Genomic DNA, 26,443 nt, shown 5'->3' with positions numbered 1-26,443 from the left:
AGTCCAATCACCGGCACCTAGAACGCGGCAATGACGGCACGTTTGAAAAGTAGAGCAAAGCCAGAGGTTGGTAATTTTTGCTGCAAAAAATCACAAAAGCTTCTGGGTTGTGCACAAGAAGGGACACATATGTCAATGCAATCCAGCAACATAAGATAAAGAAATACAAATAAAACAAATCAACAAGAATTGGCAAAGCATCTCTGATTAGATTTTATTCACTACTAGAATCTAATCAGAGATGCTTTGCCGATTCTAGTCCAATGACCTGCTCCAGCAGGGTTGGAAGGGTTAGAAGGGAGTGTGTGTGTATGTGTGTGCATGGCTGTCAAAACTCTAAAAACAGGTCAAGTAGTTCTGGGGAGGCCAGTCATAAATTAGAACACTTACTAAGCAACTGGCCATTAGGTGAGGATCACTTGTATTTGCTTTGCCAGTCACCAAACCATGACTAGCCAGTCATGTGACCAGCAAGCCACACCCACCCAGTCACATTACCAGCAAACCACACCCTCAAGTTAGGCCACGCCCACATAAATTTGAATCCCACCCCTGGGTGGGGGGGCACTGAGGATGAGTTTGTAGCACCAAGGGAGCCGTGGACTGAAAAAGTTTGGGAACCACTGTTCTAGACTTTTATGAACCACATTGTTAATTGTAAAACAATACTATTTTAAATAATATAGCCAAAAGACAAATAGAGATAGATGCAAGCTTTTCGTGTTGACTCATCAGTATCTCCATACCTCCATTATAAAACAGTTAAAATCAGGCTCAAATATAAGATCTAGCAAGAGTATTAAGCCTATAACATATACAGGAAAGCAACCAACGGCAAAGCCTTACGTTCACATAGGAGGCGTAAGATTGACATAAGGCCATTTTTGCATGCAAAGGAGGCTTCAAACGGTAGAATTGTAATGACAACCGCCTTAACAATATTTTAATTAATATTTCAAAAAGTTCCTTAACTTTCTAGTTCCTTATTTTCTCTATTTAGTCTGCAAAAGCTACAATGAAACATTATAGTTCATATTCCACATAGTATAATCAGTGTAAAGAAACTACGCGGAAAAGAACTATTTGGGAGACTGAATTCCGACTCAGCCACTATCGGATGCATTGGTTTCAATCGAACCTTTCAAAGCAAAGAGAAAAAGAGAAAAAAAAGGCTGCTTGGTGATGACAGCGAAAGCCCTTAAATGCATTGTATTCTACACCGTATTATTTTATCACCGGCGTACTGGGAAAGGGCGGGAAATAACCTAAAGAGTAACAACAATACAACGCCACTTTCCGACTTTGAAACCCCTAAGCTACCGCACTAACCCCTCCTTCCAAAAAGCCGTTAACCCGCCTTTTCGCCCACGCGACCATTAAAGGACTTCGTTTCCATCAGTGCGAACATTCGATCAGCCAATGATATTTTAAAGAAGACGCTCGCGAGGTTTTCGTTTCTTCACCATGGCAACCTTAGTCCAGTAAATCGTCGCGTCTTCCTCGTTGTGGGCCACCGGCGGTTCGTCATGGTGAGCAACCGAGGCTTTTGCTGTTTTTCAGCTGCCCCTTCAATATTCGGTTATGCTCTTGCTTCACTTCCCGGGAGAAATGGAATTTGGGATTATTCGCGCAAAATGTGGTGCTTCCCTCCCCCAACTCAAAAGAGGCCCGATCGCTCCCTTATCGTATTCCAAATTATCAGTTTAGATCTTTACATTAGAAATTAAAATCGTGTAACATTAAGACTCCTGTGAACGCCAAGGATAGGGCTACCAATTCTTGACTGCAAAAATCCGTATCACTAGATAGCAACAGAGACAGAAAGCGCACGCTGTTTTTATAACACTGATAATGGAAGCTTTTACTTACGCCGAATTCGCATTACACTCTGATACTTGCAGCATTTGATCACGATCCTAACCACCACTCACACACACACCCTTTTCTTCTTTTTGCTAGTTTATTATCAAACCGCTTACAGGACCATTCTTAGTATTGGTTTGTGCTGGATAGGTCAGACAAAAAGTGCATCTTTTTCAGTACGGGTATTTCTTGCTTTGAATGAGTGAGCATGGGACTGTTGGTATCAAATGAATCTGAGAATGACGATGATGAATTTCTATTTGATATTCTCTCATTCTTGTTTTTACTTTTTCCATATGCTGTTCTTTTCTAAGAGTATATGAAAATTGTATATATTTATTCAGTTTATATAGTATTTATTAACATGGCTACCAGGTTTGGTTTTTAAATCTGGACAATGTAATTATACAATGGGTACAGTCACTTTAAAATGGTGTATAAATATATACAGTATTTTATTAAGGGGCAATAATTCTGAGTATATTTTCATAAAATTTTCTGTAAATCATTTCTTTAGATATGTACCTAAGTACCCTTTAAATTAAGCATATAAGTCTTTAAATATTATAGAAAATCCTCATTATGTGTATTTGTATTTTGAATTCTATATGCAGGCAGAGTTGGGTCTAAATGATCACCACCAGAATGAAGTAATCAACTACATGCGATTTGCACGCTCTAAACGTGGTCTGCGTCTTAAGACAGTAGATTCTTGTTTTCAAGACCTTAAGGAAAGCAGGTAATATGAGAATGGGAAAATTAACTTAGAGGCCAATTTTAGTGATAATCTTTAAATGTATTGTTGAAAATGTGTACTTTAATTAGAGCATAATCATATTTACCAATATGAAAATGTAACAATACTGCAATTAACGCATGAGATTTGGAAGCATCCTCATGCAGTTTAAATCTTTTTAATTTTATTTTGAATATTTATACCAGATAACATATGGGACATATAAGTACTTCTTTACAAAATAAATAATAAGACTCAAGCACATTTACTAATATTAGAGTCTACAATATTTTGAATTCAAAGATAAAAAGTTACTTTGGAACACAAGCAAGCATGCAACCAGGAATGTGTGCATAGGATATCCAAATATTCAAGATGGCAGCTGTGTTTGTGTAACACACATAAAAGATATATAACTTCAATCATAGCGTCCTAGCCACTATTTAGAGGTGGGGGCGGTTTGGTCCGCTTTCTACAATTTTTAAAGCACCATTCTCACACAATTCAGTACTGGGAAAAGGCACTGTTGCTTTAATGAATGCTATATGAATAAAAATCTCATTTTTGCCTTTGAATCCAAAAGGCTGCACAGTCAAGATGTGCATAATCTCTTTCTATATTGCATTTGTTATTAGTCTCTTATATAATTACTCCAATATTGATTAAAATCAGTATTTAGAATTGACTCCCAACACCTCTCTTTTTAATAAAATGGGAGGCCAAATTGTGGCATATTTGTATATAGCCATCTTTATTATGGTATCAACCAACCCTTCTCTGCTCTTATAGCCTCTTCTCCTTGTGTTAAAAATGTTTTCAGTTTGTTATTTTATTAAGTTTATGTGTACCAGATTTTTATATAAATTGTTTTAAGCCATTTTGACAGTGTTTTGCCAAAAAATTGTTATAAAATATAATCTAATCCATATTATAGAACTCAAATATGAAAGACAAGCATTGTACTCTTATTAATTAATTATAATGTGCAAATATTTGTTTCAAATTAGCTTGTTTCAATAATACCATAAAGTGGAATATTTAAAATTCTTTAATTAACCACTGTTAGGATTTTGCCCTGTATATTTTGTGCACTTAGAATACTTTACTGGTTTCATCATAGCCTATCACCTTTTGATTACCTATCTTCAGAAAATCCCTTATGAAGTATGAGAAAATATCATAGAAAGTTAAAATTTGATTATGGTATCACCCACATTCATGCAAAAGCAATTCTCTTCCATATATCAACCATAATTTTATTTAAATGCAGTTCCAACGGAAAGTTTAATATGGGAAGAACACATAGTCCTTGACTTATCATCATTTATTTAATGATGGTCTGGAATTATGATGCTTTACAACTCATAAAGGACTTCTGACCATTGCAAAATGTTGCACTACAACTACCCTCTTGAAAATCCTGCTTGGATTTGGCAGGGAAGATTTTTGGCTCTAGAGGGCAGCATTCTAGGGTCTTTCTCACTCCCCTTATACATCCCACGCTCCTTACCTTAAATTCTATCCACTTAACCTGTGCCATTGCTTAATGACTACAACCAGGAGTGCTGGGATTACAGTCATTAAGGAAAACAGTCACATGGGCAGTAATGTGGATATCTTGCTTAACAATGCTGCACTCAATGATTGAGATTCTGATTCCAATTGTTAAAAATTGAAGGCATCTGTATATAGATTGACATAATAAATAAATATAAAATAAATAAATAATTTACTTACAAATTTAGAAATGATATTCTTAATGTATTAGTTTCATCTTTGCTATTTATTGATGAAATGATAATGTCCTCTGAGACTGAATTTGTGCTGGTTTTTGCTAGTTTTGTTGAATAAATTCTGAATAAATTTATGAATAAATCTGAATTTCATTGATGATATATTACATCTTGTAATATATTACATCTTTAGTGAAATGGAATGCCTATGTAAACTATACTTTAAATATGTTTTTGGAATAATAGTTTTTTAAATTATCCTATTTCTGGATTTTTCTCTTTAGGCTTGTGGAAGATACATTCACTGTTGATGAAGTGACAGATATCCTGGATGGTTTACAGACTGTAGTGCATAGTGAGGTGGAATCAGAACTTATTAATACAACTTACACCAATGTATTACTTATACGACAATTTTTTTCTCAGGCAGAAAAATGGTGTCTTAAATTGCAGACTGATATTTCAGAACTGGAAAATAGGTGAGGACTTTAAAGATAACTCATAAATTTTAAATATTGCTATTAATATAAATGCTTTCTTTAGTCATAATGTTATCAGTCCAGTACATTAGTATAATAATCTAGTTTGCTATTCTTTCAAAAGTATGTTTTTAATTGTCTTAGTTTCAAAAGTAATTTTTTCATTTGAGACATCTTATTAATGTTTCCTGTTTATATTATAAAGACACCTTCAAGTTAAGCTCAAATCCTAATAACTGTGTTTGCATTTATATTGGCACTATTGCTGAGGATGTTTGTCATTGCTTTTTCTAAGCTATTTTTTTACATTCAAATCTAACTAACAACCCTGGAGTTCTCAGGTGCCCGCTCCTATCAAGAATCTAGTGTCAGGCATAAAAGAATAGGTCCAAACCTGAAGGGTCAATTTAACTGATTTATTGCAGGAAGCCTATGTTCAGAAATCTTCTCATCTAATAATCAGTTTGCCTAGAGTCAGATAATCACAGTCATGTGGAGGAGTGGGGGTGGATATACTCTGTTTGAGTCTATGTAGTGATTCTAGGCTAATCCACCTTTTCACCCCTCTCCCTGGCTCTGCCAGTCCTTCTCTTACATCTAATTATCATCTGAGATCAACCAAGGTTGAGCTGAGAGATTCTGCGATCTATTGAATGTAATTTAATGTTCAATGGACTTAACTAAAATATTTATTGCTTTTTCAAGGGATTTATTAGAGCACGTTGCTGAGTTTGAAAAATCAGAATTTACATCTTCAAATAAGGTATGACTTTATTTTTAAAAGAATAATTAAACGGAAAAATAGCTGTGGGTTTATATTGTTGTCATAGGTATATGTATGAGGATTTTATAGAAATTTTGTACATTATTCTCATTTTTTGTCCTCAGCAGGTTTTTTTACTGCCTTGCTAAGTTTGATATCTGGTAGCACAAATCAATGCAAAGTATTTTGAATGCTTACTGTGTTCAAGTCTGAATATGTGACCAGTCAGCAAGAAAAAGTTGTTGAATACGGTTTGTCAATTGCAATTTAAGGACAAATAGTTAAAGAAATAGTTAAAGAAAATTACTGTCGGCATTAGGATTGGAAAATGTTGGAGCCAATATTAAAGGGAAAATTTTACCAGTTGTACCAGTTGGATAAGTCCAGTTTACCAAGATTTAAATAAATTGTTTCCTGAGGCCAACTTATTATTTATTTAGTATAGCAATTCCTATATAGATGTTAAAAAGCTGCAATACAGGAAAACTATATATGGGATTACAATTTACCTTTGTGACTTCAGATGAAATCAACAGAATATCAGAGATATATTGAAGATATTTATCAACACAATCCTATTTTAAGAATCCTTCCAATGTTACCAAAGGATGTCATAAAGCAGTTTTTTGCTTACTAAGTTCAGATCCAAAGATACATACAGAATTTGCTTTAAAAATTTCAATGGTATGTAGCATCAGAAAAATCACTTGGAAAATATAAAGCAGATTTTCTAATCTCTTTTTAACTACCAAACAAAATTTGTTTTTTGTTTTTATATTTGGTGTTATTTTAATTTACCGTATATACTCGAGTATAAGCTGAGTTTTTCAGCACATTTTTTGTTGTGAAAAAAACCCCCTCAGCTTATACTCGAGTGAGATTCCCCTCTGAAAAAAAAATGGTGTGGAGCTCCGGAGCTGGGCAGCCGCTTCCCTGCTTCCATGTTTCCTTTGCAACTTGTAAGCATGGGGGTAATCGGAAGCAGAAAAGTTCTTGCATGAGGATATATTGTTTTTTCTTTTTTTAACTGTTTTTTGGGGTGGGGAAGACCCACCGTCATGTGAGAATGCTCAGACACGAAATCTATCTGCCCGAAAATAAGTGTGTGTGTGTGTGGGGGGATTTTAACAGAGGGAAGACGTAGGGAGAAGGCAAAAGCGACGGAAGATCCTTCAGGGGAAACGGGGAGACTCACCCTTGGTCCAGGTGAGCCCCCTTCCACGCCCCTAAGGAAGCAGAGGCAGCCAGCAAGGGCAGGCAAGCCCCACTTCGCGGACTCCGTCCGTCCTCGCTCCCACTCACCCACCCACCCAAAGCCACGAAGTCCCCAATCGCGCAGCCCAGGCTGCCCTCCCCTCAGGGGGCAGCAATGATGCCCGGTGTTTCCCAAGACAAGAAGCTCCGCCGTGCAATGAAAGCGCCTGGCTCTAGGCTTGCGGGCTCAGAAAACAACGCGAGCCGAGGTGGCTTGGCTCCGCTGGCCGTTTCCTCAGCCCCAACTGCTTTCAGTCTGCTCGGGAGGAGGGGAGGAGGTGATGGCGGCGGCTCGCGTTTTCTGAGCTCTAGGCTCGCGGGCTCAGAAAACAACGCGAGCCGCCGCCGCCACCACCACCTCCTCCTCCCGAGCAGACTGAAAGCAGCTGGGGCTGACGAAATGAAGCCAAGCGGAGCCAAAGCCACCTCGGCTCGCGTTGTTTTCTGAGCCCACAAGCCTAGAGCCAGGACGCTTTCATTGCACGACAGAGCTTCTTGTCCCGGGAAACGCCAGGCATCTTTGCTGGCCCCTGAGGGGAGGGCGATTCTAGGCTGCGCGATTGGGGGACTTCGTGGCTTTATGTGGGTGGGTAGGTGGGAGTGAGGATGTTGACTTTAAGCGCTGCCGACCGAGTGTTTCACAAATACCAGTGGGACCTCCATCCACCACCACCACCCCTCTCTCTTTTGCCTCCTTCCTTCTGATCAATCAGGTTTTCCCAGTATTTGCTCACAGCTGCGTTTTCTCTTCTGCCGTGCTAGGGGTTGAACGCGGGGATTTCTGATTCCCCTTACACGCGCGTGGATATGCCACGGGCGTTTTCTTCCAAACGCCCCACAGGCAGAGAACACTGACTTTCATGATAGTGAGATCGTTTCCCAAATTAATGATTCACTAACCCAAAGAAGAAGATGATGATGACAGTGGGAAGCAGGAGTCACTCTCTCCCTTGCAAGAAAAAAGCAAGAGCCATTCTTATGATCTCTCTCTCTCTCTCTCTCTCTCAGTAATACAGTCAAGCCCTTTCAGCACGCGCGATCCGCCGCCGCCGCTTTGCAAGGTGCAAAGCGGCGGCGGATCGCGCGCTGGAAAGGGCTTGACTGTATTACGGAGAGAGAGAGAGAGAGAGAGAGAGAGATCATAAGAATGGCTCTTGCTTTTTTCTTGCAAGGGGGAAAGTGACTCCTGCCTCCCACTGTCATCATCATCTTCTTCTTTTGGGTTAGTGAATCAATTAAACCTTTCATGATAGTGAGATCGTTTCCCAAATTTCCCTTAAATCAGGGAAGAAATCAGAAACAAACCTTTGGACTGAGAATAAGCCTGTTCCTATGATGCCATTTTTGTTCACTGCAGTGTGAAAAGCGTGAAAAAACACACTTCTTTTTCTTCATCTTCTTGTACCCTATTTACTGGTCTCTTTCAAAGAGGAACTTGTGAACATCAAACTTATTCTCAACTGTCCTAGTGAAAGTTTTTATTTGTATCTATTTTTATTTTTGAAATTTACCAATAGCTGCTGCATTTCCCACCCTAGGCTTATACTCGAGTCAATAAGTTTTCCCAGTTTTTTGTGGTAAAATTAGGTGCCTCGGCTTATATTCGGGTCGACTTATGCTCGAGTATATACGGTATATCTCTTTTTGATATATACAGTATATGTATATATCAAATCTTGTCTGATTACAAATGGTAATTAGAAAGGATTTTTCCTATCAGAATAACAGATAATCAGAGTTGGAAGGACACCTTGTAGGTCATCTAGTCCAACCCCAGCCCAAGTGGGAGACCCTACAACATTTCTGACAAATGGCAGGCAGATGCAGGTGATTGCCTCATGGCCACCATTAACCATTGGGATGAACATCATTCATCCAGCATTGTGTAACATGGACCAGCATTTTGGGGTCCAGGAATCCCGTCTTGAGCAGCTTCCCTTTCAGCTGCCTGGAGAGGAAAAAGCTGCCTAGTGAAAAGAAGCTACCTGGTCAAAGAATTTGCCTGATCTCGGGAGAGGGAAGCCAACGCGGAGAACGAACGAGCTGTGCATTTGCGGCAACTGCCAACTGCAAGCTTAGAAGCTACCCAACTGTGGGTGTCTCCCCCGGCTCCTTATAGATTGGTGGTGCATCTTTCAGTGGCAGGAAGGAGCAGGTAAATGGCTCGAAGATTTACTGTGGACCCAAGTCAGAAACAATTTAAAAAGCGAAGACTCCAAAGCGGAAGGGGTAAGTGTGGAGATTAAGCGGCAGCGGCTTAATTTATGTTTTTACCCTCTAACTCTGGAAGTTAAATGGCAGCTTGAGAAAAGAGTGATTAAAGGAGAGAGAAAAAGAGAAAAAAGGGGGACTAGACAAGAAGAGGTGTGAAGAAGGTTTTTATTCAGGAAAATTGCCTTTTGAAACAGATTGATTGTGAATTCCGATGATGGAAGAACTGGAATGATGTCTACAGTCTCCATTTAAATCAAATCACCAAAAATAATTCTAAATGGCCACCAGCTGGGGAGAACAGAGGAAACTCACAGAGAATTGATAGTCTCCATATAAATCACCTAGCTCCATTTAAACAACCCAGATGATTAGTCAGCCTGAATTTAAATTCCCACTCATCTGATTGGATAAGCTCCACTAAACCCTCACCCAAATCTCATCCTTTCCAAACTCCAAAGTAGATGATTGGTGAGCTCATTCAAATCTTCTCCATTCAAATCTATCAAACAACAATACTTCCTCCTTAAAACAAAAACAAAACAAAAACCAAAAACGTGGCTTTAATGAAAAACAAAGGAACTTTACACCACAAACCTCCGATACTATACTACCTCCACTATTTCAGTACCTCAAGACCAAATATTTATAGATAATGCTTTGTCTATAATCATTGATTTAACATATAATAGTATAATGATTAATTGTTAAATGACCACTAATTTACTGATTCATTGAACTGATAGATTTAATACTGTATCATTATCTAGTCGATTGATTGATTGATTTTTAGTAATAAGTAACCTTTTGAATTGTTCTCTAATCAATTAACATTTATTAATTACCAACATTCATTAAGTAACTGTCTACCTATCACATTAATTAGCTATTGTAATTGTTTAGTGTACTATTGTCATTGACCATGCCAGCAAGAAACTCCAAATCCTCCACTACCAAACAACAACAAAAAATAATATCTCTACCAATGACCTCCCAGACTCCTGTACACGCTTCAGATATCTTAAAACCATCAACAAAAGCGAAAATAACATCAAATGTTACCTATGTGACAATCAAGCCCACCTCGTCTACTTAAACAAAGACCGGGCTGATCTCCTAAAAGCATCAGATACTTTCCCTTGTCTATGTCCATCGTGTTTTCCTAAGCTAAACAAACCAAGACAGAGTTGATAGCATAGAATCACTCATGCATTCAATAGAAAAACGCTTAGCAACACGTTTTGAAACAATTATACAAGAAAGCCTAATTTCTCTTGAAAAAAAAATACAGCACTGATAAGCGACTACCTATCAGCTCAAAATCAAATCCCAATCCAACAACCACTACCATAACTACTACCTCAACTACAATCACAACTACAACTAAAAATAACCACCAAATCACAACAACAAATAGTCACTATCCCATCAAATAATTCCACAAATGATATCTCCTTACTCATCAGAGACACAACTGAACGTGATCAGAAACATCCAAATGCCATCTTATTTGGTCTTGAAGACACCAACGAATCAGATGACATCACCAAAGTTTGTAATATCATAAGCAACTCAAATACAACAAACTTCTCTCCTGAAGATATCATTGAAATAACCAGAGATGGCCCTGAGTCCAAATAAAATGATGGCTCGGTGGCCCCAAAATTTTGTAGAGTTGTTTGCAAAAATGAGTCCAGCAAATGCATATTCATTCATACAATGAATGCCATTGCAAAAACCAATCCCAACCTCAAAAAACTTGGCTCAAGAACAGACTTATCCAAACTGCAAAGAATCCGCTCCCGTGAACTCCGCAAGGAACTCAAAAGACGTCTAGACAATGGCGAGAAGGATCTCTACATTGACTACAGAGCTGATTGTATCAAAAGTAAGTCACACAACCCACAACTCCACATCCAACCCTACCTCATCCAACCCACCATCAATCAAAACTAGGCACGCATGCCCCTAACTACCTCAATTCCAATTACATCTGGCCTTAAATGCAAGCTACTCAATGCAAGAAGCCTTGTGAATAAAATACCTGAATTTCTCCTCTTACTAAATATGGCTAAATTTGACATCATATTTGTCTGTGAAACAGACATCTCTCCCTGTGCATCTCTCCCTGACTCCATTACCACAGTAAGAGACTATCATGTTTACCGATCTGATTGTGAAATCCATGGAGGAGGTGGTGTTGCTATCTTCTATAAAAAGTCCTTACATCTAAAAAACATCCAAGTTACCCAAGAGCTTGCTCTTCCTGAGACCATCGTCTGTGAACTGTCCTTAAATATCACATTTCGATTCTTATTATGTTACAGAGCCCCTGATTATGACATTGAACATGTAAACAAGCTAAATTCACTACTAACATGGGCAACATCCTGCCCACACACTTTTATCTTTCTTGGTGACTTCAATCTACCTCACATTAACTGGACCCTAAACGAATGTAAAATTGAACCCATACATGCAACCTTCTACAATGCTGTAACAAACCTGGGACTGGAACAACTAGTAACCAACAATACTAGACTTAACAACTGCCTTGATCTCATCTTCTGCAATCGTTTGAATTCAATTTACGGAATATAAATTAAAGAACCCTTTTCTAACAGTGACCACAGCACAAAAAAAGGCAACTATGATCTTATAGACAATGATCTCTCATCCCTTGATTGGCAATTTCTATTCACTGGATGCAATATTGTTGAAGACCATTACAACATATTTTTACTTGAAGTCAAAAGAGTCATCAAACTATATGTACCAATAACAACTCCAAAAACCAGAAAAAACATTACCCATAACAATAAGGAAGCTTCAATCCAAAAAGAGATCACTTTGGCGGAAAAACAAATCTGGTCACGTTGCCAACTTCAAAAGCTGATTTATGCCACCAGATAAAGACTGAATGTACCAATTATCACATTAAACAAGAGGAAAACCTATGCACCAATTCCACCCATGCTTTCTACAATTTTGTAAACAACAAACTAAAAAACTCAAGATCCATCCCACCCCTGAAAGGACCTAATGGTAAAGACTGCAATGACGACACTATTAAAGCCAACCTCTTTAATACATTCTTTGGCTCAGTATTTGTAAACAGCAATGGATCATGCCCAGTATTTCCTAGTCGAACCACAGATAACTACAATGATCTAATACATATCGATTTTACAGAAGACAGTGTTGAAAAAGCACTACGCAATCTGAAACCATCTCTATCTATTGGACCGGATGGAATATGTGCCTACTTCTTAAAAAAGCTACCCACTGCTTTAGCCAAACCTCTAAGCATAATCTTTGAAAAATCTTTCAGGACCAGTTCCTTGCCTAACCTATGGTCACAAGCCACGGTCATCCCCATCTTCAAAAAGGGAGACCCCAGCCTAGTTGAAAATTACAGACCAATCTCTTTATGCTGCGTCACCTGTAAAGTCATGGAATCAATTATTAACTAATCCATCATCCTCCACTTAGAGACAAACAACCTACTCTCCATTAAATAATTTGGTTTCAGAAAAAAACTATCCTGTAATCTGCAACTCTTACACTGCAAAAACATATGGACTACACAACTTGATCAGGGCAAAACAATAGATGCAATCTACATAGACTTCTGTAAAGCCTTTGATTCAGTGGTACACGACAAACTACTCCTAAAAATAAAATTCTATGGTATCTCTGGACAACTGCATAACTGGATAGAAGCATTCCTGTCAACAGACAACAAATGGTCAAAATTGGGAGCGTCCTATCAAATTCTGTACCTGTCAACAGTGGTGTCTCCCAAGGCGGTGTTCTAGGACCAACCCTCTTCATACTCTACATAAATGACCTCTGTGATCATATTAAGAGCAACTGCGTTCTCTTCGCTGACAATGTAGAGCTATTCAACCCCACAGACAATTCTGCTACCTTCAAAAAGACCTTGACTATATTAGAATGGTGAAACAAATGGTAATTTCAAATCTCAACAAATAAATGCTCTGTCTTACATATTGGCAAAAAAAAATCAGAAAATAAAATACAGGCTGAATAGTCAAGACCTTGTTGATGATCTAAACTCTGTCAAGGATCTTGGAGTACTCATCTCTAATGCTCATAAGTGCTAGAGCCCACTGTAACTACATTGCCAAAAAGGCATTAAGAGTTATTAACCTAGTTTTAACGTAGCTTTTTCTCTGGTAATATTACATTACTAACTAGAGCATACAAAATATTTGCTAGACCAATACTTGAATACAGTTCATCAGTCTGGAACCCACATTACATATCTGATATTAACACAGTTGAGAAAGTCCAGAAGTATTTCACAAGAAGAGTTCTCCACTCCTCTACTCGTTGCAGAATACCTTATGCCATCAGACTTGAAATTCTACCCCTAGAAAACTAGAACTACGCCGCCTTCGGTCCAATCTAAGTATAGTATGTAAAATCATACATTGCAATGTCCTACCTGTCAATGAATACTTCAGCTTCAACCATTACAATGCAAGAGCAAACAATAGATACAAACTCAAGGTTAATCGCACCAAACTTGTTTGCAGGAAATATGACTTCAGCAACAGAGTGGTCAATGTCTGGAATACTCTACCTGACTCTGTGGTTTGTTCCCCAAACCCCAAAAACTTTAACCTTAGACTGTCCACTATTGACCTCACCCCTTTCCTAAGAGGTCTGTAGGGGGCATGCATAATCGCACCAATGTGCCTACCATCCCTGTCCTATTGTTTCTTTTATTTTTCTTATATGTCTCCATGTATTCATAACTATGTTTTTACTTATACCTATTATCTTGTAAGCAATTGACAAACTAAATAAAATAAAAATAAATTAAAAATATCTCTTCTTGAAAGTCTCAAGTGATGACGCTCCCACAATTTCTGAGGCCAAGCTGTTCTGTTGGTTGATTGTTCTCATTATCAGAAAGTTTCTCCTTATTTCCATGTTAAATCTCTCCTTGTACAGTTTCCATACATTATTCCTTGTCTGGCCTTCAGGTGCTTTAGAAAATACCCCCTCCTCTCTGTGGCAGCCCCTCAAAAATTGGAAGACTGCTATCATGTCTCCCCTGGTCTTCTTTTCACTAGACTAGCCATGCCCAGTTCCTGTAACCGTTTTTCATATGTTTTAGTCTCTAGTCCCCTAATCACACTGGTTGCTCTTTTCTGTACTTTTTCTAGAGTCTCAACATCTTTTTTATAATGTGGTAACCAAAACTGGATGCAGTTCTCTAGGTGTGGTCTTACTGAGGCTTTATAGAGTGGTATTAGTACCTCACTTGATCTCAATTGTATCCCTCTCTTAATGAACTTAGGATTGCATTAGCTTTTTTGGCTGCTGCTGCACACTGCTGGCTCATATTTAGCTGGTTGTCCACTAAGACTCCAAGATCCCACTCACAGTTACTGCTATTGAGCCTGGTTTCACCCAGTCTGTATGTGTACTTTTGATTTTTCTTGCCTAAGTGTAGGACTTTACTTTTCTCTACATTGAATTTCATTTTGTTAGATACAGCCCAGGTTCTAGTCTGTCAAGATCCATCTGGATCTTGAGCCTATCTTCTTGGGTGTTAGCTATTCTTGCCAGCTTAGTATCATCTGCAAATTGGTAAATTCTTCTATTCCCTCATCTAAGCCATTAATGAAGATATTGAAGACTACTAGACCTAAGACAGAACCTTATGGCACCCCACTGCTTACTTCCCTCCATGTAGATTTAGACTTATTAAGGATTACTCGTTGAGTATGGTTTGTCAGCCAGTTGCGAGTCCATCTAGTGGTGGTGCTATCTATTCCACTTTTTTCTAGCTTACCAAGAAATAGATTGTGGTCTACTTTGTCAAATGCCTTGCGGAAATCTAAATATATTATGTCCACAATATTTTGCTGGTCTACTAATTTAGTCACTATGTTGAAGAATGAAATAAGATTGGTTTGGCATAATCTGTTTTTAACAAACCCATGCTGGCTGCTAGTTATTAGTTTATTTGTTTCTAGATGTTGGCAGAGCTGTTTTTTATTATCTTTTCCAGTATCTTCCTGGGTATTGATGTAAGGCTGATTGGTCTATAGCTTCCTAGGTCTGTTTCCCCCCCCGCCCCCTTTTTGAAGATGGGAACCACATCTGTTCTTTTCCAAACATCTGGTACTTCCCCTGTGCTCCAGGATAAGAATAAGAGAAGGATGAACAATAATTTCTAAATACGATTTTTAGAATACACCTTATTTTGTCTGATATGTATATATCAGATCTTGTCAGATTGCAAATGGTAACTAGAAAGGATTTTTCCTATCAGAATAAGAGAAGGATGAACAATAATTTCTAAATATAAATTTTAGAGTACACCTTAACTTTAGTTTGATTTGGAAGATCCTACTTCTGAATAAGTTTATATTGTGTTAGAGATACTTGATTTGTATTTTTTTTTCCTTTTTAGCTGAATCCAGAGTTGGCTAAAACTAAACTTACTCCATTGCATGAGGGAGCATCAGAATTGCTAAACAAGGTGACCATTCATTGTTTCACTTCACTCTGCTCAGTATAACTAGTTATGAATTAAACTAACTGTATTCCTTATTATTCAAGCTATATTTAGAAGTTTAAGTAACCAATTATAATAACTTTAAATTGCTAATGACTTAATAATTATAAAAACAAATTCTTTGCATTTTAGCATACACATCTGGAAAAAGAAAAGTCCACAATTTGGAAATAGTTGAAAAAAGAAAAATAACAAATAATTTGGAAATATTGTATACTTTGTATTTGCTAGTAGATTAAATGTTAAAAAATATTTAAAAGAGGCCAGAATTTTGGTGAATGCACAGTAGTGCTCTGGAGCTTGAGTAAAATGGAAGCAAATATTGTTCTAGGGAGAAGCTTCAAAAGAAATATTATAGTTTAAAATGTGAGCTTGATAAAGCTGGTGTCTGAGATGCTGCCAACTGCTTCTCTCAATGTGATGCATTGGAAGGACTTTTAGAAAAAGTAACATTCCCTAAAAGTTCTTCCACAGCATCAGATTGGGAAAAGCAGTTGGCAGCATCTCCAAATGTTAACTGTTTATTATTTATTACTTCCTGGTCAGTGACCCAGAGTATATGTAGCCTGCCCCATCCTTTCTGATATACATGCATAGGTAGTTAAAAAATACAATTGGGGCAGAAAATTCACTTAATGAGGAAAGTTGAAGTTAAGCACAACTCCCATGTGATTACCTCACACTGCTTTTTAGCTTCTGAATGAAAAAACATGCTGCATCCCAGGGCTTCCCCTACTTGCCTGAGGCACCAACTCTAGGGCTGCTACGGGTTTGCCAAGTTTGGGCAAACCCATAGCTAATAACCCATAAGCCAACAACCAGTACGGTGGCCTGGAGCAGTGTTTGCCAACCAGTGGTCCACAAGAAACGTCATCCCCAAAGCAATTAATCCAGGCTGCGTGGGAACACAAGGCTTGTGTGTCGCTTGCATTGCAAACAGCACGAGGTAGATAGAGGAGTGGGGAACTTGCCCCACTCGCCCATGCACCTGGCCTGGCCACCGGGCTGCTTCTTTCCATTTCTTTCTTCTGCTTTTGGCTGCACGGAAGGAAAGCAGCAAAAGTCTTTCTTTCCCGCAAACTCCGCCAGAAAACTCTCTCTCTCTCTCTCTCTCTCTCTCTTTCTCTCTTTTCTCTCCCCTCTCTCCTCTCCCTCCCTCCCTCCCTCCCCTGCCCTCCCTCTCTCCCTCTGTCCCTCCCTCCCCCTGAGAATGGAGCTGGAGACAGTATCCTGCAATCCCAAATAAAGAGCGATCGATCGGTAGGAAAACAGGGTGGGGAATTTTCCTGCAAACTTTTTGGGGGATTTTCTCATGGTCTCTGGTCTGCGGGATTTAAAATTATGAGTTTGGTGGTCCCTGAGGTCCCAAAGTTGGCGGCCCCTGCCTAGAGGTGGAGCTCTTGCCTCACAATTAGGAGGCTGTGAGTTTGATCCTAGGTAGAGGCTAATATTTGGAATAGACTCTTCTGCTTGAGCAGGGTATTGGACTAGATGACCTCTAAGGTCCCTTCCAAATCTGTTATTCTATGTCTATGACTATTGTTATGGCTGGTTCAGCGAATCTTCAAATCTCACCCCTGACTGTGTCCGTCCCCCCCGCTCCTTGCAAGAATCTCCACGCAGCCCATTTTGGATGTGCGGTAAATGCAGGGCCTGCACGGAGGCTCAGGGAGGGTGAAAAACAGGCCTCGTGAAAGTTTCAGAAAGTCAAAAATTTCTGGCTTCTGAAGGGCCTCCAGAGCCCGTGGGAGGCCGTTTTTCCCTCTTGGAGGCTCGAGGAAAGCCTCTGGAGCCCGGGGAGGCTGGAAATGTTCCCACCTGCCATGGTGCAGGAGGCTGACTAGGCCACCCCTAAATGGCCATGCCTACCCAGCAACCAGGCAGAAAATCAGTTGCTGAAATTTTTGAATCTCACTTCTCTTATAACTGGAGTCTGAAAACTGCCTTTCAGGGGAGTTCAGCAGCCCTCCATACACGGAAGGGAACTCTTGTTGGGGTGCAGGAACAGAGATAACTTCAGGATTTTGGATTCATTGCTTCCTCACAATGGACAAATGGCTGCAAAAGTTGATGGAGTTAGCAGAGTTGGCTAAATTGACTGCTCTGATAAAAGAAAAGAAATAACAATTATTTTTGTTTCTACTTGGAAACTTCTTCTGGACTTTGTGCTTGAGAAGAAAAACAATGAAACTTTGATTTTGGATTTTACTGATTAGATAGGTTTGTTGTTATAGAAGAAATGGCTAGTTTGTACTATTAAGTAAAAGTAAAAAAATGAGGTTTGATGTTACTATCTTATTCTACTGTAGCAAAGGGAGTCGGAAATCAATGCCTCCTCCCCCCTTTTTAATACTTTTCCCTCCCCTATTTTTCCTATTATTTGCTTTTGTATTTTATATTATAAACTAATAAAAAGGAAAACTCTGAACTGTTTTTGGCTCCATTTTTGCATCCCAGCAGAGGAATTTAGCTCCCCTCTGCATCATCTGCAGGATTACTCTTCTGTTTTTGCATCCTCCCAAAGCAGATTAGATTCCTTTGGGAAGCAGTTCTTTCAATCAGCCCCTAGAGACAAGAGGGGATTTCTTGACAATGTCAGCAGCTTACAACTTTCCCTGCTAGCTTCCCTGTTGATTTGTTGATTCATTTGATTCACAATCTTTGTGTATTCTTAGGTATTTCACCATATTTAATTTCCTTCCAAATATAAATATATATTCTGTAGATTAATCTCATTTGGGGGTTTATGTATTTTATGAATGAAAGTAAATGTATTTTAATGCATTTTATTTAATTTATAACTTCAGTTATTTCTACAGCAATTCACTAGTTCGAGCAATGTGCAAAGGTAAAAAAATCAATTTAAATAGTAATTAAAACCTACTATGTCAGGGAGAAAATCCACACTATCCAAAATCCACAGGGGGAAAATCCAGACAATCTCTATGTACTGGTGCAATATATATAAGCATTACCTTTTTCAAATTGTGATAAATGATTTTATAAAACATCTAAATATTTCTAGTTTGTTTGATATTTTGCCCGCAGGAAATTGCAAGACTTCATGAAGAAAATGAAAAACTGAAGACTAGATTAAAGACAATAGAGCTGCAGGTAAAATTCTTTGATAAATCAAGGATGACTTTGACTTAACAGACATTCATTTGGGGCATCTGAGTTGCAATGTAGATTTCCATCTAGATATTCCACAAAATAATGGAAAAATCTTAAATTAGATATTATATAATTTGAATCAATTTTAACTTACATAATGACTTCATTTCACAAAGGATGCAGATTGCCATAAAAATGACACCATTTTTAAAATATGCAAACAACATAATGATGCCGTTCTTAATGACATAAGTTCATCTTAACTGTCTTTATTCAACATGATCTGTTAGATTGAGGCTTTACAGTAGATGGTTATGTGGATAAAGAAAGAAGAAAATGGTAAACCATTTCTAGAGTGGATGGATGTATCTTTTTAAAATAAGATTTGACTTGAATTTTCAAATCTTTTGCAGGCTACAAATGCACTGGATGAAAAGTCAAAGTTAGAAAAGGCTTTACAGACCATACAAATTGCTCAGGGGGATCAAAAGGTAAAACATATTTTTAGGCCATATCAATAACTACTATTTTGATAAAATTATTCCATGAAAATTATTTTTTAGCTGTGTTTCAAAATCTTATGGTGAACTTAATTCATCTAAATATAATACTTTGCTGTATAGTCCAATTTTAAACCATAATAATAAAAATTTCCCTGCTTCCTCCTGTTTTTTCAAGTTCTATGATATTCCTAATATACATAGCTATTCAATTTTTTCCACCACAATTTTTATCTGAATCCTTGCATTAGCAAATTAACACTATCTTTTTAATACATGCCTCTCAAAGAACAATGTTTCATAAAGGTTTGTGAACCCCTTGAATTTTCAATATTTCTGCATAAATATTCTCTAAAATGTGATCTATTCTTCACACAAATCCTAAAACTAAATAAAGAGAACCTAATTAAACAGATGAGTCAAAACCTTATTTCAAGTCAACTTTTTTACATTAATTGTTCATTCGTGAATAGGCATTTGATTTCTGATAAATAAACACCAATTTCTCCACTGTCCCACTAATTTCCTTCAGACTTATTGAATCTTTTTTATTTTATCTCTGTTTCTCATTTTTCAAAAGTAAAGATTATGTTTAAAAATAGTTTTTAAATAACAAATTTTAATTGTTCAAAGAACTAATAAATATAAATAAATTCATAAAATATTACTGTTTCCCCAACAATACAACTTACCTTGAAAGTACCCTCCCCTGATTTTTTGGGAGTGGGCCTAATATAAGTCCTACCCCAAAAATAAGCCCTAGTGAAGTGGGTGGGCGTGGCTGAGGAGGCAGCCCTTCACCTCGGCCCTTTAACAGCGGCCCTTGAATCAGCTGAGACAGAGAGAAACAGAGAGGAGTAACAAGAATTGCAGGTAACGCTGTTTGAAAGGGTTCCCTCTCCGCTGTTTCTCTTTCTCTGTTTTTCTCTTTCACACACATAAATGGACATTTGATGAGAAATGGCGGAGGGCAATTGGGTAAGGGGAATGACCCTCCCCTGCCTCCAGCTCGGCATCCACTCAGGGTGTTGCTCCAAGGCCCGGCCTCTGCCTGGGTGACCCCCACTCAGCCAACATTACAAATGGGCTCCCTTGCAGCGCCTCCTTTCCCACATGAAGCAGCAGCCAGTGTGGGCTCTGTGCATGGCCATGAAGCAGGATTGGCATGGCTGGTTTTTTCCTGCAACGTTGGCAGCCAGAATTGGGTCAAAGCTGCTGCCGTCTGAGATTAGCAGGCCAGACTTAGCCGTAGGCACCACACATGTGCAGTTGCTACCCGAGAGGAAAAGAGCAAGCTGGAGCCCAAACGCTGAGCTATGCCAGCCTTGGAAACCAGGAATCTTGCAGGCATACTGGCCAAGTAAAGGCTGACCAAATCTCCAGGTTGTTTGCAACTCGAGTTAGCTGTGCCACCATCCACCCCAAACTAAGTCGCAGGAAGGCTTCAGAATGACACTTGGGGCTGCCCGGCCAAGGACTAGCGCCCACTGCCCTAGCAAAGGTGAAGAGGAACCAGGTGGCCACACGCAATTCCTCTGATGGCCTCCCCACCCCTGGCACTGTGGAAGCCCCAGAGCAGCGTCAGGAAGCTGGGGGTGTCCCAGGATTGCAACACTGAAGTCTCAGAATGGAGCCATTTCGGTAATCTGCAGCGAAATTTGAGCATGCATGTCTTCTCTAAACAGTAGAGCTGCCACCCCATTGAGAGCTTGAACATCCTCTGCAAACAGCTGAACTGAGCCTGCATGTCTTCACTAAACAGCTGATTTTGTTTAGCGGAGCCATTCAGGGTCCAAAAGGAGCAGCAGCTCTGCTGAGTTGAGCCTGTATGTCTTCATTAAACAGCATTTTCCTGCTGAACCTTCAGTGTTGCAATCCTGGGATACAATCACCCAAAAAGAGGTTTGATTGGATTGCCCTCTGCCTGCTGCCGGTGCTGTCCCAGCATATTTTGGAAGGGAGAAGGCAAAGCTGTTGTTGTCTGTGTTGAGGTTTGCACAGCAGCAGCGAAAGAGTGCAGGATTTATTTTTATCTCCCTTCCAAAACATGCCAGGATGGCACTGGCAGCAAGCAGAGGCACGGGCTGTTCACTCCATGTCCAGAAGCTGCTGCAAACTCATTTCAGAAAAGAGCCAAGTCCTGCTTTTTGGTTTTGATGCTCTCACCACTCACTTGCAGCAACTGGCATGAGCAACTGCCTGTGCTGCTGCTGACCTCACAGGAGCTCTTTGCCCTCCTGGCAGCGCTGCTTTTGGCCTTCCTGTTGGGCTGCTCCTGCCTGGTGTGAGGGGAGTTGTCCCAGATCTATGTCCTCCGGAGCGTCCTGGAGCGCACAGCCATCATGACAGCTAGCATCCACCAGGGCCAGGGCCCAAGGAGTACCGGGCTTAGCTCATAGCCCAGCACCTGCAGCACCGAGTAGACCTGCAGGAAGGTACTCAGTAGCCCAAAGGTGGTGGCAGGCGAGGCAGCATGGCTCTACCGGTGGCCACTGACGAAGGGCCCCTGGCAGTTCAATGGAGCGATGGATGCTCCAGAGGATGTAGTTCTCGGCTTACTCACCCAACAACAGCACAGGCAGCCGCTTGGCTGCTAGCGGCCAAGTGTCCCAGCAGCAGCAAAGCCAGCAAGAAGGGCAGGTGGAGGCTAGGGTGCACCAAGAACTTGGGCCATTGCAGCCGATTGAAGTAAGACTGTTCTTGAAAGGGGTGTGAGGCATGTGGGGCCTCCTGCTGCTTTTGCAGCCTCAATCGGCTGCAAAAGCAGCCGCGATTCTTCAAGGTGGCGGCAGGACATCACCTGCTGATCAGCTCTTCCGCGGACCACACTACTGGTAAGACCATTAGGCAAGGAGCCATGAGGGATAGCTCGTGGCTCCTGGTACATGGGGGGGAAAATAACACCTCCCCGAAAATAAGCCCTAACCGTTTTTTCAGGGGTCAAAAGAAAATGAGACCCGGTCTTATTTTGGGGGAAGCACGGGTATGTGTAGGCTTTAATAACATCTCATTAAAGGCCATTCTGACAATTATCAAACTTTGTACAATACTCAGCTCCTTGTGTTGGAGCCCATTCATTATTTCAGATGAGGAAAATAAAAATGATCCAAATAAACTAAAAATAGTTTCAAATACACTAGAATCAGTAAAATTACAATAAATTCAATCAACAAATGAAATAAATCCAAGAAATCCAAATAATTTTTCTATAGAGTAATATTTTAAAATTATTACAGAACACTAATGGTTATTTCATGTAAGAAGTTGCCACTTGTGTCACATAACAGTATTTTTATATGAATTTTTCTAAGTTGTTTGAAAATATCAGCAACACTTTAAAAAGAATTTAATTCAAGCCATTGTCAAGGTTCCACCTGCAACAGAATCAGAATTCCAAGGCAGGGAAACCTGAATCTAAAATCCTCTGGGTTTCCCCCTAATAAAAAATACAATTTCCTCCCTTCTGCCCCTTTAGACCATCACATGGCCCAATCAGGTCACGGTCCAAAGTTCATCTGAACTCACATCCCGCCTCTTCACACCTGGTGGGAATGTCTGGTTCTCAGAGGAAATAATTTTATTTTGGTTACAAAGTCCTCGCTTTCTCTACCTCTGCTCTCCCCTCCCATTCCCACAGCTTGCCCGGTCACTGCTGTGGTAGCCCTGAAGACGCCAAAGAAAATGGCTCCAGGCTGACAGCCATTGCTTGAAAATGGAAAACCATGTACTTTCCTCCATTTCCAAAATAAGACTAAATATAAACTTGGAGGAGTACTTGGAAGTTTTCTACTCCAACTCCCCTGCCCAATGCAGGAATTTTCATACAATCTTGAACAAATGGTTATCCAGTTTTAGCATTAAATATATATCTTGGTGCTTAAAGCAGAACTCTGAAATTTGAATTTTACTCATGCTAACAAAAGCATCAAATTTTATATATCTACCTGAGGACCCTAAGAAATTGGGTCATTGCTTTCACTATGAATAATTTAAAGGCTGTCATGATAATCTTGCTTCTTTTTCCTAGGAAAACCTTTAAATTCTGTGTAGGCCTCATTTATTGCCATTTGGTTACCTAGCCTGTTAGTTGGGTAATTCTTAAAGACGTACCTGCAAGTTTTGTGTATGAATAGAATCAAATGAAACTAATAAAACTATATATATAGTATATGTCTCATTTTAGAAATATTAATAACACTAATCAAATACATTTTCATTTTGTAAATCATCCATAAATGCCATGTTACTTTTATTTTAAAAAGCAAATTTGCCTAATATTGTTTATGAATTTGTTTCATTTGTTTCTCCCCTTTCTCTTAATGCTATCAATTTAAAATTTTCATTTAATATTATTTTATAAATGTTAACAAATGCTAGGCATTTGAGTCCACTGAATTTTATGGCTTCAAGTTTTCTACAGTATCTGTCGATTGGGTTTATTTTTATGAAATTCTCTGTAAAAATATAAGTAGTCCTCTACTTATGACCACATTTAGCTAAAATCTCAGTTATTGAATGAAGCAATCATTAAGCAAGATGCCACTTGACTGCTTCACTCAAAGACATCAGTCCCAGCTCCCTCAGTTGTGGTTGTTGAGCAGCTTTGTGGATTGTTAAGTGAACTGCCAGGGAGATAGCCTGAAACTCCTAGGAGTGGGCAGAATGGGCAGGCTTCCCATCACAGTGCCTTGAGCCTAAACCTTCTCCACCCTACCAAGGAAAACAGTTGCGTGAACACTGCCATTCACTAACACTTTTGCCAGATTTTAGGCCCATTTCTCCAATATGCCAAGAGATTTCCCCTCTGGAAATACTTGTTGGCATTTTTCTTTCTAGAACCTTTCAAGGGAAGGGGGAAAATGATAGTGAACACCACCATTCTGGAAGATTCAGAATGGTGGCATTTGTTGCATTTTCACCAGATCTGAGGTCTGCTTTTTCACTTTGCGGGATAATTTCTGCATGGAGGAGATGGGAAATCCTTTGGCATGCCAGGAGAACAAACCTCAAATGTAATATATTCTCTGTCTGCTTTCCCATTGACTTTCCAGGGAAGGTGGCAGAGAAGATTGCAAATGATGATTATATGATTGCAGGGCACTTGGCAACCTGAAAAGGCCTTAATCATAAATGCAGTTTGCCAAGCATCCAAAAGGCAGTCAAATAACACAGGTGGGCGAGTTGGTGCAAACTTTGACTGTAAATGTTTTACAGACCATGAGTATCCTTTATCTTTCCACACACAATATTGTTAAATAAATATTTGGCTAGACGTTTATTTTCTCAATAATCATATATCCTTTTTTCAGTGTAACACTACTCAGGATGTTACTGAACTAGAAAATACTATGGCTAATTTGAAGTGTCAGTTTGAGAAAACACTGCAAGACAGTACTGCAAGCCAAAAATCCTTGGAGGAGAATCTGGTGTCAACAAAACATGACTTACTTAAGGTTCAAGACCAGTTAGCACTGGCTGAAAAGGTTTGTTTCCCTAGCTACATTTGTGGCCATCTTTGCCTTTTTTCAACTTTAATTCTTGTTATCTGGAACAGTAGCTAAATACCATGCTCTTGAAAGAAATTATTTTAATCCCATGAAGATTTTAATTATAAAAAATAAGCTTCAACATATTATAAATATAAATAATGAAATACTTTGGGTTTGATTTGGCTTTTTACATGAAGTAATTTGCTAAACTAAACTTTTGTTGTACAAATATTTTATCATACTTATTTTTCATGTATTTATAGATAATGCCATTTTGAAAGTTTTAATGCTAGTATAATACAAATGTAGTATCATTAAAATAATATTTTAATGATTCAAAATGCATAGGAATTAGAAAAGAAGTTCCAACAAACTGCTGCCTATCGCAATATGAAGGAGATTCTCTCAAAAAAGAATGATCAGATAAAAGAGCTACGAAAGAAGCTTTCAAAGTAAGTGGTTATCCTTCGTTTGTATTTTTATATTTTCTGTGTTTTTTTCTATTAATGATATTTGGTTTTACAGAATCATGATTAATTTTTTAAAATTCAAATTTGTTTTTATGGACTGCCAACTGTCAGAAATGGTGTAGGGTCTCCTGCTTGGGCTGGGGTTGGACTAGATAACCTACAAAGTCCCTTCCAACTCTGATTATCTGTTATCTGGATTATTGTGAGCAACCTAGAATAAGTATATGAAATAGGAAGCCATCTAAATTCTGTCGATAAATTAAATAAATATGCTCCCAGGCTGTGGTCTGTTTTTTCAGGAAGAATGTGACTCTTCCAACAAATACTGATTATTTATTCAAAAAATGGATTAATTATTGTAATGTAAAATGCAAAATGTGGAGCATGAAAAGTTACATCTAACTATTTTTCTATTTTACTTCCATAGATATGAGCCAGATGATTAGTTTTGAAGAAGCTGTTTTGTTTCAAGAAACAGCCACAAAAGAAATGGAATGAAGATTTGGGAAAAAGGATTTGTTATTCAATATGTTTCAGTATATTTTCCAAGCAGTCTACTTCCTTTTTTAAACATTTTATTATTAGAAAGCCATAAGTGAAAATGCTGAATAAAGAAAAATACATATTTGTGGTTTAGGGCCATTTTGAATGTTTAGATTGTATACTGCATAACAAGTACAAATGCAAAACATTTACCAATTTCTTTTTTCAGTAAAAAAGTTTATTATGAACAGTAGTTCAAATGGTTAATTATAATTCTTTACATACTGTTAAAATGCAGTTGTAATGAAACGTTTTCCCTAAAGTTTTTATTTTTCTGAAAGATTGCTTTTCTTTTTCAGAATATTAGCTAGAAACGAATTAATTCTGTTGCCATGAAACATAGCCCCAAAGTTTGGCTTGAAGAACTTGTACCCTGAGAGAAACACTTTTAACTTTGCAAAGGAGCTTTATTGTCCACCCAAAAATGCAAATCATCAAGTAATTTGGACAAAGAAAAAAGCATTTACTTAGGTACAGAAATAAAGAAACAAATACTCCATAACATTCTGTATATGCTATGTGCAAAAAGCAACTGATAAAATAAAACATTAAGTAAACATAAGATAGACACTATTAAAATATGCTGTCTCTTCCGCTTTCCCATCGGGGCTTGTTTCTTTAATATTTGCAGTACATAAGGACTTCAGATTATGCTCCTTGTTTGTTTAGTCCCTGAAAAAGCTAATATTTGCAAATAAAAGAAATAAATTGTTTTGGCTAAAATGAAAA

The 26,443-nt window shown here is 38.6% G+C and overlaps 1 protein-coding gene across 1 annotated transcript; it reads left to right on the top strand.

The window, feature by feature from the left end:
- Positions 1 to 1,408: 1,408 nt before the first annotated feature.
- On the top strand, positions 1,409 to 26,443 carry LZTFL1 (leucine zipper transcription factor like 1). The gene is made up of 10 exons (XM_087916763.1): positions 1,409 to 1,529; positions 2,478 to 2,602; positions 4,617 to 4,811; positions 5,517 to 5,574; positions 15,494 to 15,562; positions 18,647 to 18,712; positions 19,126 to 19,203; positions 24,522 to 24,695; positions 25,050 to 25,153; positions 25,599 to 26,443. The coding sequence occupies exons 1-10, from the start codon at positions 1,527 to 1,529 to the stop codon at positions 25,615 to 25,617; spliced, it is 891 nt and encodes a 296-aa protein (XP_087772889.1). The 5' UTR covers positions 1,409 to 1,526; the 3' UTR covers positions 25,618 to 26,443.

The sequence above is a fragment of the Pseudonaja textilis genome, chromosome Z, assembly GCF_049901715.1.
Source record: "Pseudonaja textilis isolate UNSWEBS1 chromosome Z, rPseTex1.2, whole genome shotgun sequence".
In the NCBI taxonomy this organism is placed as follows: Eukaryota; Metazoa; Chordata; class Lepidosauria; order Squamata; family Elapidae; genus Pseudonaja; species Pseudonaja textilis.
Note: the sequence above shows the minus strand (reverse complement) of the source record. Positions and strands in the feature narration are given on the sequence as shown.